The following is a 13,738-nucleotide window of genomic DNA, read 5'->3' as shown; positions in this document are numbered from 1 at the left end:
ACCTAATACTTTTTTTTTCTAAGCCAGGTCAAGTTGGTGTTGACTGATTTATGGAGAGAAAAGGGGTGGGAAAACTAATAGTAAAGATCTTGTATGGCACAGAAAATAAAACACCTAAGCAGAATTAGTGGAGTTCTTATTGGGAGGGTTCTGGGTGTGAAACTAGCATTGTGAAACTGCCAGATGAAGTTGCAGAATTGACCTTTTCATCTGTGATGGAGATAGAAGTTTGGTGGGGTCATGGGAATATGTAGATTTTTGCTTACCGAAGAGGATACAACACGCAAACTTAGCATTAACATATCCTAAGTAGGAAACACAAAGGTAGGAATTAGAACAGAATTCTCAGGGTACCTCTACTATAAGTCACTCTGAGGAATGAATGAGAGCAGTTAGGAAAAAAGTAATATTATATCTATCTTGTTCATATATTCAAATTAACAAATGGAACAAAAGTAAACCATGCCCTACAACATAGAACCATAATTTTATTAAGAGTACAATATTTACCACTGAGTTTTGCACATTTAAAATAAACATAACCTAAATAATTTTGGTTACATAGAGCATTACACCTATATCAAAAAACCCTGGCAAAACATCCTAAACTCTATGTAAAGTGTATGCATTACAAATTAATATAATTATGAGGGTAAATGGTGAGATGAGAACACACAATCCCTAATGTTATTATTAAAGGGCTAAAAATTCTGTACATTAATCAGTGAGTTCTAGGCTTGACAGTGCTAAGTCCTTGGATAATGTAGTCCTTGTGCAGGTAACTCTCAAAATACAACAAAGCACAAATGATAACAAAGGAGAGGTAACATAGGCATTACAAGTTCTAATACATACAGTGTACCCATTCTGTTTTGAATTTTTCATAAATATATGTGTCAAAATTCTTATATTTCACTTAGTGAAGATTTTAAAAACAGGTTAATCAAATTATTTTTATTATAATTGTAAAGTATACAAAGTTCAACATGTAGCAAAGTAAAGATGCCAATGGCTAAATACAAATAAAAGAGTACAAAATACAGATAAAAAGCCATTAATGATATAAGCCATTATCCAACATGACTATAAGTCATTATCTGACATGACTACATATTCCATCCTATAATCTCATAAATCAAAGCTTTTAACTGTCTGGATTCATAGGTGACTGTATTCTTTCCAATATGCATTCTTTCTTCTTCCAGGGGTTGTTCAATAACGGCAGGTATGCTCCTGCCATAAAGTTCACAGTGTTCTAGAAACTGAACGCATTCCTGAATAACACTATCACGAAGCATGATCGTGTGTTTTGACATGTTTTCTAATAAGGACAAGAAGCATCTTTTGGCATAATACCAGGTATCAGTTCCCAATTTTTTATTATAAGGTTCTAAGCTTTTGATAACTCGAGAAATCCCAAAGTCATAATTTCCTTTGGCACAGTAAAGTGTCCCTATCACCAAATTCACAATGCAGAGATGGTAGGTTTTCTTATCTGGGTCATCATAGGAGAGCTGCTCTTCCTCCTTTTCAATCTTCCTCATCAGTTCCTCAGCTTCTTCATTTTGACTTGTCATAATATATGAAACACAGAGGTTAGCCAGTACAATAGCACTGACATTCAGGATGTTGTTATAATGCTTCTTGACTATGGGCTCATAAAAACCGATGGCTTCTTTGTATTTGTTTTCCTGCATGAACAAAACATGAGCCACATTCAGTTTCCACACATCATGGTCATTGCAGAATTCCACAGATTTGCGGAAGATCTTTTCCACCATTGAATAATTTTCAAGGTTCCAGTAGATTTTTGCCTGGGCCATCAACACAGGAATATACTTCTCCAGGATGTCATCATATTCATTCACTGCCTTCTTGACAGCTTCATCATCTCTATTGTGTCTTGCTTCCTGCACTTGTATGGTGAGTTTTCGGAGCTGTTCAGTCAGCATCCCTGCTAGCCCATCAAGCTTAATGAAGGCCTCTTCAGGAGCTGTCTGGCAAGTGATCATGGCATCCAAGAAGTCATAGAGATAAGGTGTGAGGAACTTATACGTCAGGTGGGCATTCTCTGCCAGGACATCTGCTGCTAGGTCAAAATACTCATATTTGCAGTAGAGCAGCAACAGGTTGCCAAAGGTCTCTGGGGGAAAGGGGTTCTGTTGGAGCAAAAACTGTAGCTTTTCAAACCCTTCTGTAGGCCTGGCATCCATGTTCATGAGCGCCTGGTTGTGCAGGGTCACAGGGTCTAACTCTTCTTCTGCCCTAGGTGGCATGTCAGTGAGGGCTTCCTGGGCCGCCTCATAGTTTCGCAGTTGGTATTCTATGGCTGCCTTGAGGTTGAAGGCTTCCACCAGTGCAGTCTGGTGAAGGACTAAAGTGTTGCCCACACTGCGAACATCAATGCCCTCCGTGGTCATGCCCACACCTAGCTCTGGGTGCTGGCGGATGCCACGCTCCACAATGTCCGCGATATGCTTCAGCGCTGGGGCATACTGACGGCTGCTGTAATAGGCCAAAGCCAGGTTGTAGGAAAGGTCAGGCCGGTAGCCCGAGGCCTGCAGGGCTGTAAAGAACTTGGAACAAGCCGCTTCATACTGCCCCTCCTTGTAGAGCAAACAGCCCAGGTTGACCTGGCCGTCTGACTCGTTCTCGCCCCCGCCGTCGTCTCCCCCTTCCCCACTCAGCAGCTGCTCCACCAGGCCCCTGGCCCCGGGAAGATCGCCCTCGCTGTACTTGATGGCAGCCTGCAGGCGGAGGACCCGGCTGTGGTAGGCGGGGTTGTCCGAGAGCAGGAAGGCGACCCGGGTGGCCTCCGGATACAGGCAGGCCTTGTACAGGGCCTGGGCCTGGTACAGGCGGTACTGCTCCAGCTCCGGGTGCAGCTGGCTCAGCTGCTCGTAGCACTCGGCCGCCATCGTGAACTCCTGCAGGCGGTAGTAGCAGTAGCCCAGCAGCGACAGGCCGGCGCGGCTCCTCGGGCTGCGCTGGAGCTCCCCGCCCAGCAGCTGCACCACCTCGGCGTAGCGGGAATCGCGGATGAGCCGGTACACGGCCGCGGTGAACTCGCCGTCGGGGATCGGCGTGCTGCCCAGCCCCGCCATAACTGCCAGGGTGGTTGCGCGTCCTAGTTACCAAGGCAACACGCCAGCCGGAAACGGAAAACCGTAAAGATTTGCGTCTGTGAGAGAGTTCCCAAAGTTACTTTTAGCGGAAGGACCATATTAGGATTAGAAAGCAGTCACTAATGTGAGGGTGCCCAGATCTGGTCTCACCCCCGAAGAGTCCAAGAATGTGCGCGTCGCCGGTCTGCGAGGGAAGAGCAGTCCGCTCCGCTTCCCGCAGAGACAGGAACTCCACCTCCCGGCATGCCCCGGCTCAGTCGCGCGGCCGCTGGGAACGTGTTCGCGCTGCATGCTGGGAGGCGTAGTCTCCCTCCGACCTCCATGGTCGGGGGTGAGGCTCGGCTAACGACGTGTCCCGGTTGTGGGTGGGGCTGCTGCCCGCCTGTGGTGCCGCCTCGGTGTCTGGCGCGGAGGTAGGAGGTTTACTTTCTGAAGTCCCTCGCGTTTTTGAGCCTTATACACCGTGTCATCGTGTGGTGTGGTTCCCTGTCGTTTTGGTGAAAGAAACGGGAATGGAAAAGGCGGAATGTCCACTTTGTTTCTCCCACAATTAGAATGGGTCCTGCTTGCAGGTCTCCCTGAGGGCACACTTTCTAATGACAGAGTAGTGACTAGGAGCCCTTATTTTGTAGTTTCCAGAGACTAACAACAGGAAAGAGTCCTGTGGGTCGTATCTGGTCCGGGGAGAGGATCGGCTTCGGTTCCGCGTGTCTCCCGCGCCGGCTTTTCCGTAACACGGGTTTTACTGAGCACTTCCTGGAGGGTAACCTGGCCCTGCCGCCTGCCTTGATCCTCCAGATTTCACAACGAAGTGGAAGCTTTGGGAAAATCTATGACCTTGTTTTTCACAAGAATGAAAACAACAACAAAAACCCACGACCAAGAAGTGTTCCTTTTCCTATGCCCTGTACCTTTCTAACTCTCTAGACCTACTTAGCCAGTCTGTGATGTGCGCGCGCGCCCGTGTGTGTGTGTGTGTGTGTGTGTTTGTGTGTGAGAGAGAGAGAGAGAGGGGGGGGGGAGAGAGGGAGAGAGAGGGAGAGAGAGGGAGAGGGACGGAGGGAGAGGGAGAGAGAGAGGGAGAGGGAGGGAGAGGGAGAGGGAGAGGGAGAGGGGAGAGGGGAGAGGGAGGGAGAGGGAGAGGGGAGAGGGAGAGAGGGAGAGAGAGGGAGAGGGAGGGAGAGGGAGAGAGGGGGAGAGGGAGAGAGGGGGAGAGAGAGGGAGAGGGAGAGGGGGAGAGAGAGGGAGAGGGGGAGAGAGATACACAGCCTGTACTTTTCAGACTTTAATAATGTTTTTGGATATCACTGAGATGATAAAAATTGGATTTTCTTTCAGTTAAAAAAAATTTTTTTTTAATTGCCTACACTTTAATTTTTTTCTCTCAGATTCTTTGAAGATATCTGTGGAGATTTGTTGAACTGTAAAGAAACCATTCTGGATTTTATTTTTTCCTTTGTCATGTATTTGGAATAGATGCTCCGGATTCTATGTTATTACCTCAAGGCTATTTTTATATAAGTTCTTTTGAATTTAATAGTGCCTCTCATGGGGCAGTGAAAAACTAGGGATTTAATTATCTTATAAAATTATATTGGATCACTAATAAAAAGCATTCCCATAGTTTAGACTGTCCTGGAGACTAGAATTTGTGGGAGATGAACAGACTTTTTCAGTCAAACATTAGAGAAGTAGACAAAGATAAAAAAAAAAAAACTGGCTTATCTCAGTGAGGCAGTGGTAAATGTTCAGTTTTCATGATAATAAAATTATGATTTATGAATATCTATCACATGCAGTGCCTCTGCTGGCCGCCTGGGGTGAGGGGGTTGTCTTTCATAGTCTTCTATGATTTTCATTAGCCTCACAACCACCAAAATAAATATAGTACAAGTAAAAGCGTATCTTCACTATGTAATTAAACACTTTAATGAAAACCCCATATCTGCCTCTTCAATAGTATTGCTGCCCATAAATCTTTTCTATGCATATGTTTTGGAGCCACCATCAACCATATTGCATGGCACTCTGACTATTCACATATATTCTCTCTAATTTTAATAATCACCCTGTATTCTGCATATTACAGATGAAGAAAAGAAGAAGCTGGGCCGTGATATACAAAATGTGAATTCATTAGGAAGTAGTTGCTGATGAATTAATTAAATCTATGTATCACATCAGAACCCAGTTTTGAGGGAATACTAGTGTCTTACTTTTAGGGATATTTTCCCATTAAAACAAACAACCAATTTGGTTTGAGCAATAGAATTTGAACTTCCTGGCCTGAGTTGCAGCTGTAAGTTAAGTGACTAGTGAGAGGTAGTATAGTTCCTAGTCACTTGTTATAGTTAAAAAGGGACTCTAATAAGGCATCTGAATGCTAAACAATCAAGTGACTGACCTCATCTGCTTATACATTCTTCTCCCTTGCTGAGAAGTTTGCCAAAGATAGAAAGGGACAAACGATACCCATTTCAAAGGGGTTGAGTGGGGCCTTGGGCCACCCAAGATCCCCAGAGAAAGCAGCTGAGGAAGACCGCTATAATCCTTCTCTGAGGCTTCTTCCAACCCATTCTCTGGCTGCAGTCCTTTCTGCTTTCAACTCAAGAAGGTACATGGTTTGAGGGATGCTGGCCAGCACCACTCAGTGATAAGGGAATAGGGTGTCTTCTTTTTGCCTGCCTGATTGACACATCTCATGGAAGAAATAATTATCCAAAAGGCTCAATATTTTTAAAATCCTCATGTATTTTAAATCCTTATTTCTTGAGCTGTTTACCTTGGGTAAGTTGCTCTTAAATCAAGGTAAGGTGATAGTACATGGAAACAGGATATTGCCTTTTATATCTTTAGTCTCTCTTTGTTTCTCAGAGCTGCATCATGAAAGCATTCACCTTCAAATATCTTCTTGGAAATAAATAAAAAATAGAGGGACTATCTGCTCTACCCAAATTTCTCTGATCCCTACAAGCATCAGTTGAGGTTCCTTTCTTTGTGTTGGCACCTATCTGTGAGTGTGGCAGCTGAGAGGAGCAGGAGGGAGGCCGTTCTGTGTCTTCCCCCTTATTTCATGTGCTGCTGCTCATGAAGCCTGGCTTGACAAAAGCAGGACATTCAGCTTAGACAGATGGAGGGCAGAGTCATTTTCAAAATCAAATGAGTGTACAAATCACACTGTGAAATTGGCATGACCATCACTGCTGCTGTGATAGACTGACTTTTATTTAGTCTCTGATAGGCAGTTGAGGAATAGATTCATTTTGGGGTGGGGGATAGGGAGATGGCGAAAGAAGATCCATTATTTAGTGATAGAAATTCTGGAAAGCAGTAAATGGGGTGGGATATTACAAAATGTCATAAAGGATTGTTTCCAATAGAGTCTTAAAATATGTTTTTTTAATTGATTTTTTTAGAGAGAGAAAGGGAGAGAGAGATACATCGATGTGAGAGAGAAACATCAATCAGTTGCCTCCATTACGGGGATCGAACCCACAACCTAGGTATGTGCCCTGACTAGGAATCAAACCAGCAACCTCTTGGTGCATGGGACGATGCTCAACCAACTGAGCCACACCTTCCAGGGCTCCAATAGAATCTTGAAAACATGTATCAGAAAGTAAGTGTATCATCATATGATTTCACTTATATGTGGAACCTAAAGAGCAAAATAAATGAACAAAAAATAGAAACAGACTTATAGATACAGAGATCAGATTGATGGTTGCCAGAGGGGTGGGGGCTTAGGGGGCTGAGTGGGAAAGGTTAAGGGATTAAGAAGTGCAAATTAGTAGTCATAAGACAGTCATGAGAATATAAAGTATAGCATAGGGAATATAGTCAATAATATTGTAATAACTATGTATGGTACCAGGTAAGTACTGGAAATATCAGGGGACCACTTTTTAAAGTATATGATTGTCTAACCATTATTCTGAATACATGATACTAATACAAAATAATTTTTAAAATAATAAAAATAAAAATTAAAAGTAAGTGTATTGTACCATTCCTAGAAATAAGAAAGCTTTTGATGGTTGCAGTAAAATGTGCGTCATTGAACGGAATTAGGGTTTGAGAAAATGCTGTTGGTATCAGGGTGGATTTTGCTACCTAAGAGGAGGCATGCTTACCACATAGAAGAATTCCATTCAGGCAAAATTTATAGAAGCTGAAAGCATGATGTTTAGTTCTTTTTTTTTTTTTTTAATATATCTTTATTGATTTCAGAGAGAGGAAAAAAGAGAGACAGAAACATCAATGATGAGAGAGTCATTGATTGAGCCCACAACCCAGGCATGTGCCCTGACTGGGATTCGAACCCCGATCCCCTGGATCCTAGGTTGATGCTCAACCGCTGAGCCACCCCCAGCCAGGCAATGTTTAATTCTTAACATGCTGTCTTTCTGCCTGCCAAAATGTGAGCTGGTCAAATCCCATATATATTCTACTTGTCATTCTCTTTTAAAACTAGTTGGAAATTATTGTTTCTTATTTCTCTTGTAAAAATAACTACTTCTTTTTGGTAAATATTGTTTATTTATGAGTATTTCAACCATAGCTGTGGTTAAACATCTTCCTTGATAAAGGAAGAACTACAAAGTCATTTTCTGTGTTGTTATTTCTGTCTCTTATTCATTACAGGCCATTTTCTACAGGGTGGCCCAATTGAGAGGCGCTCAGTATCCTTGCTTCCTCTGGAGTACCTGTGTATCCCTTGATTTTTTTTGTCCCTGTGTGTCCACTGATGATGATAGAAGTGACCCTCCTTCCACTACCTCTTTCTTCTACCTCCTCACCCCTATCCCAAAACGGGAGAAGAGAATAAATTAGCGTCAAATTCGTAATGTAGTTCACTGATTGGAGCATCTGTTCAGTCTCTTAAGACTTCTGGAAAAGACTGTATGCTGAATCAATACTTGGGAATATTTATGCTCAGGTAATGAGAAATTTAACCTCCTTGAGAGCTTAATCTTTTTTCCTCTGGTAGTTCCAACTCTATTAATATTTTATATAGTAATATATTCCCTTCTTGGTATATCTTGTTTTTGATCAAATAGTTTGTCTAGAAGTCCAGTGCACTCTCCATTGCTCTGCAGAGCCAGGTTTATCAAACAGTTTCTATTTTGAAGTTTATCCAAACTAATTTATTAGGCAGAATACAATAACAGTATGGTTTATAAAAGGAATTCGTAGAGAAGACACAATTGTGGGAACTGCCACTGAAAAATTCATTTGCTACAGTTGGAGTGTGCTATCAAATGCACTGATGGAGCTGTTACCCAAATCAGTTCATTTAAGCATTTTTCACTGCTTTAGTTTCCAAGAGATAAGAAATGATTCATGGTATCACTTCTTGCTCCCAAGAGTGGCACCTTTTAGGGTAAGGTATATCCTGTCTATGCTTGTTTTCATTTCTGTAGTACATCCATGAAAATAATACACTGGATAGGGAAGGTCTTTGAAGTCCATGGTCAGAAGATGATATGTCTTAAAGAAAGATGTCATTCATCTCTGGACACATTGTCTGGCTTGCAAAGCCTCCAGACTCCTTTTCCACCAGAGAAGGGCCCATGAAGGCTTTGATGGCCAGCCATCTAATTGTCTGAAAAGAACTGTACTAGTTTTTAAGGCTTTGTGGAGAGTTATGGAGCATACTCCCAGGGCCTCTTCTAGTGGATTAAGGGACTAACTCAGAACCAAACCTGTCCTTCAAGCCTCTTGCTCCCACACTCCCCACACCCAGTGAATCAAGTTCTGACAATTCTGCCTCTGAAATATTTCAGCTCCGTGTATTTCTCTCCAATTTCTACAACTGCTGCTCTGGTTTCTGCCACCATTGTCTCTCTCCTGGACCTGCATCAATTTTCTTAAATGGCTTCCCCTCATCTCTTCCTGGGACACTTACAGAGATTTCAAAGCACTTTATCTCCCTCTTTTGTTTTACTCTTGGGACCTCATTAAGCCTTTAAATGCACTTCACCATTTCTCCCAGGAGATCATAAAATCCTTGTGCAAAATAGAACTCCCAGTGGCTTCTCTTCCTAAGTCAGAGTTTCTGTCTCAGGTGTGTGGGATGTCATTCACCCCAATGATTCTCGCTGCCTGAATGTATGAGAATGTCTTGGGACTGAGCCTTCATATGGTTTGGAAAGGAATGGTTGCTATATTTCGTATTAGAAGTTGAGGGTGATGTATAAACTTCATTTTATTTAGTCACTTTCTCCTAGTGAAGAATCTAGTAACATTATTTTGTTTTATAAGCCCATCATTGCTTTTCTTCTGGGTCTCTGTGCCATGTAGGGGTTCTTTATCTTTTCTGTGTCTTTTAGCCTTTAGAGATAGCTTGTCCTTCTCTAGCCCCGGAACCCTGCTCGCCTTGCATCCTATCTGTAAAGGACCTAGAAAAACAACAACAAAAAACAAAGATATAAATAAAAATTGATCAAAACATGAAAATGGCCCCCCAGTGGCATAACATATTTGAAAGAGATAGCTGGTTCAGTATAAAACCATCTGAAGTCTATTCCCAGTTCTGCCATCACCAACAACGTAGCCATGGAGAAGGTTTTTAACCTCACTGAACTGCACTTGCCTTATTGGTAAAACAGGGACCACACTAATTTCTTTGTTCAAGATAATACAAATCATCTGGTCCATAGTAGGTACTTACTACATTTTAACTATTGAGATTCCTTGGGACAATATTACCAAGTTAAGTATCTGTCACCCAGGAATAGATGTTCTCCTGATACTTCAGGTGTTATGTTCCGAGTGCCTAATAAACTCCAGAATGTGCAGGGACAGTTATCTGGCATAAATGAGTGTCTTTATTAAACCTACTTCTTCAAGAAATTAAAGTACCAATTTAAGTATTGTTTTTTATTCATGCAACAAATTAGTGAGTGCTTACTCTACCCAAGGCACTGTGCATTGTGGAGAATCCAGAACCTTCAAAAAACATATGTATGATCCAGGAGAGATACCACAAAGTCATAAAAAAATCACAACCCAGATAATGTGTGCAGTATCTTGATTGATACAACGTGACATAAAGGTTCAGAGTTTCTAGTAAAAACAAACCCTCATTCGACTAGAACAGTGGTTTGCAACCCTGTCAGATATAGTGCTCCTCCCTTTTATAACAAATATTTTCTAAGGCCCTCTTTACTATTTTTAAATGAAGTTTATACATAACATATAACATTCTACACACATCATTTATTTTCTCTTTCTTCTTTCCTTCCCTTCTCCACCCCCCCAATCCCAGGTGCGTGAACTGACTAATCAGAATCCTTGATCACTGACACACTCCGTTATTGATCTATGCATGGTCCTCTTCTAGTCTTCTATTTGTTCTGCTAGTTACTTTTAATGTAACTAAAAGTGAAACCACCACCCAACATGAAAGGCAGCACCTTTACCCTAACCTGCATCTAATTCAAAAGATATCGATGCCTCCCAAACCATTTTCTTGTGTCCCTAATCCTAGGTAACCATCACCCTGAATACCATGTTTGCCATTATCTTGCTTTCCTTTTATATTCAGTGTCATTGCATCTATATGAGTTTCTTGAACATATTTTAATCTTAGTTGTTTTAGCCTTAATGAAAGGATTCACATAGCATCTACTCTTTTCACTTGATGCTATCATTCTGAGATTCATCCATATTATCTCATGTTTCAGTGTGATTCATTGCTTTGCACTACTCTATTATATACCATTGTCCAAATATTCCATGGTTTACTCATATCATCTGTTGATGGGCATTTGGGCTGTTTATAGATATTTGCTGTTTTAAAAAGTGCTGCAGTGGACATTTTTGTACATGCTTCTCAGAGTACATGTCCACCTAGAAGTGGAATTGTTGTGTCATTAGAGTATTTGAATGTTTAACTTCAGTACATAAAGCCAAACTGTTTTCCATAATAGTTGCTCTAATTTATATTCCCATCAGCAGTGTATAAAAGATTCTATAAATCCACATTGTCTATACTTTGTGTTGTCAGAATTCATGTTTATTGCCCATATATAGTTTCTCTTTCGTGAAAAGCCTGATTTTGTCTTTTACTCATTTTTATATTAGGTTGTTAGTGTTTTTTCTTATTGATTTTAGGAGTTCTTTACTCATTATGCTAACCCTTTATCACTTACTGAAAGCATCTCTTTCTAGTTTGTGACTTCACTTTCTTTAAGACAAAGTCTTAAGTATAATGTAGTCACATTTGTTAATCTTTTCTTTCATATTCAGTGTATCTTGTGTCTTTTAAAAACATGTTCTTATTCCAGGACTAGATTCATATTCACATATAATTTAAAAATTTTGTTTCTGCATCTAAATTTATAATATGTTTGGAGTTGATTTTCATATGTGAAAATGAATAACCATTTTTTCCTCAGCTTCATTAATTTTTTTGTGGGTTTTCAACATTTTTTATTTTAGTTTTTTAACTTTTATTTTTCAATTACTGTTGAAATTCAATATTATATCAGTTTTAGGTGTACAGCATAGTGGTTAGATATTTGTATAATTTATGAAGTGATCCCCCAATAAGTCTAGTACCTAACTGGCACCACGCATAATTACTATAATATTATTGACTATATTCTTTATGTTGTCCTTTACATCCTCATGACTGTTTTATAACTGCCAGTTTGTACTTCTCAATCCCTTCATCTTTTTCACCCTGGCCCCAACCTCCCTCTCCCACCTAGCAACCATCAGCTTGTTCTCTGTATCTATGAGTCTGTTTCTGTTTTATTTTGTTCTCTAGATTCCACATGAAAGTGAAATTTTATGGTATTTGTCTTTCTCTGCCTGACTTATTTCACTTAGCATAATACCCTCTAGGTCTATCCATGTTGTAACAAATGGTAAGATTTCATTCCTTTTTATCACCTGGTAATATTCCATTGTTTATATGTACTACTTCGTTATCCAATTGTCTATTGATGGACACTTGGCTATTGTAAATAATGCTGCAATGAACATAGGGGTGCATATATTCTTTCAAATTAGTGTTTTGGATAAATACCCAGAAGTGGAATTGCTGGGTCATAAGGTAGTTCTATTTTTAATTTTTTTAAGCAACCTCCGTACTGTTTTCCATAGTGGCTGCACCAGTCTGCAATCCCACCAACAATGTGTCTGTTTTTGTGTCAGTCCCATGCTCTTTTGATTACTATGGCCTTGTAGTATAGTTTGATGTCAGGCACCATGATACCTCCAACTTTGTTGTGCTTTCTCAAGATCGCTGTGGCTATTCAGGTCCTCAGCTGAATTTGTTAAATAGTTTTTCAGTTTACCTGGATTGCATGTTCCTCCTCTGTAATATACAAAGTTCCATGTATGCATAGGGCTGTTTCTGGACTCTCCGTTCTAGTCTATTACAGTTTATCAAGTTTTGGACCAATACAACCTTATCTTTGATATACATATCTCTATTATAAATCTAAATGTGGCTAGGCAATTATTTCATCTGTACTTTCCTTTTTCAGAAGTGAAGTGTCATGGCTATTCTTAACCCTTCACATTTCATTACATACCTCATTTTTTAAAAATCAACCTAATGTCCCTACCAAGATACAAAGAAAAAAAATAAAGGAAAATGCTTTTAGTAAAATAGTATGTAGTTTAATATATATGTGTGCTAGGTTGTGACAACACCAGAAAAACATCCTCACAAATATTCAGAATGCTCCCTTGGAGTAGTGCAGCCACCATTGTGAGCTGACAGGCTAAAGGAGTGAGGTGATACCATAAAGGGCTCTTAAATGAGAGGCAGTATTTAAGGTAGCAGATCTGAGAGAGAAAGAGAGAGAGACACAAAGACAGAGACAGAGAGGTAGAAGTTACCTTCAGTGCAAAGGTAAACAGTCACAAGGTATGTTTGTAGAAAGTTCATCTGACAAAGTTGGAAGTAAGTTGGAAAGATTTTTTTTAATGTTTTTATTTATTTAGGGGGTGCTGGTGCAGGCCATGCTTAGTTAATACCTACATCACAACCCCTTGGCTGGTATAGTCCAACATACAGCTGATCCATCTGCTTTCCTTTGGGCAAATCATCTAGAGACTAAATTAAGTTCTGAGAACATAAACCAATAAACCAAAGCAATAAATCCACCTTTAATAAAAATGAAACAGCTTCCCACATTTCACTTTAAGCTGTAACTTTATTAAGTACATTTACCTTGTATTTTATTAAGCACATTTTTAACAACCTTTTTTTTTTAATTGAAAGTTTTTCCTATTGTTTCACTTTGCTTCTGTGGGTGGCTTAGATCTTTAGTAAAACAAACTTTGGACATTTTTAAGAGCATGATTATTGTTGCCTGATAAAGGCAGGCAGTAGGAAAGTAGAGAAAGGGCCCCAATTTGATTATATGGTGACTAAGCTGGCCTAGTGAGAACTGCAGTCTTTGTTAGGTAGGGGTCCTCAGGCTGTATTTCATTCTGTTGACCCTAGAGATATGGAATATAGGGGGAAGTTATTTGCTTGCCTCATTAGTAATTAGTTTCTCTATAAGTTTAAAGATTCCCTGTAAGAATAACATAGCTATTTTTTTAGACAATTAGTAAGACAGTGTCTCATAGCTAGTGTTAATTTTGGG

The 13,738-nt window shown here is 40.3% G+C and overlaps 1 protein-coding gene across 1 annotated transcript; it reads right to left on the bottom strand.

Moving 5' to 3' along the window:
- Positions 1 to 468: 468 nt before the first annotated feature.
- Positions 469 to 3,364, bottom strand: LOC308559264 (intraflagellar transport protein 70B). Its single transcript, XM_081141821.1, has one exon. The coding sequence runs from the start codon at positions 3,102 to 3,104 to the stop codon at positions 1,107 to 1,109; it is 1,998 nt and encodes a 665-aa protein (XP_080997947.1). The 5' UTR covers positions 3,105 to 3,364; the 3' UTR covers positions 469 to 1,106.
- Between the last annotated feature and the right edge of the window lie 10,374 nt (positions 3,365 to 13,738).

This window comes from Miniopterus schreibersii, assembly GCF_964146895.1.
Source record: "Miniopterus schreibersii genome assembly, chromosome: 7".
NCBI classification, from domain to species: domain Eukaryota; kingdom Metazoa; phylum Chordata; class Mammalia; order Chiroptera; family Miniopteridae; genus Miniopterus; species Miniopterus schreibersii.
This window is presented reverse-complemented; position numbering and strand designations above follow the sequence as displayed.

Bases quoted from the DNA above. Each gene is read 5' to 3' on its own strand.
- LOC308559264 (XM_081141821.1), bottom strand. From the start codon at position 3,104: ATGGCGGGGCTGGGCAGCACGCCGATCCCCGACGGCGAGTTCACCGCG.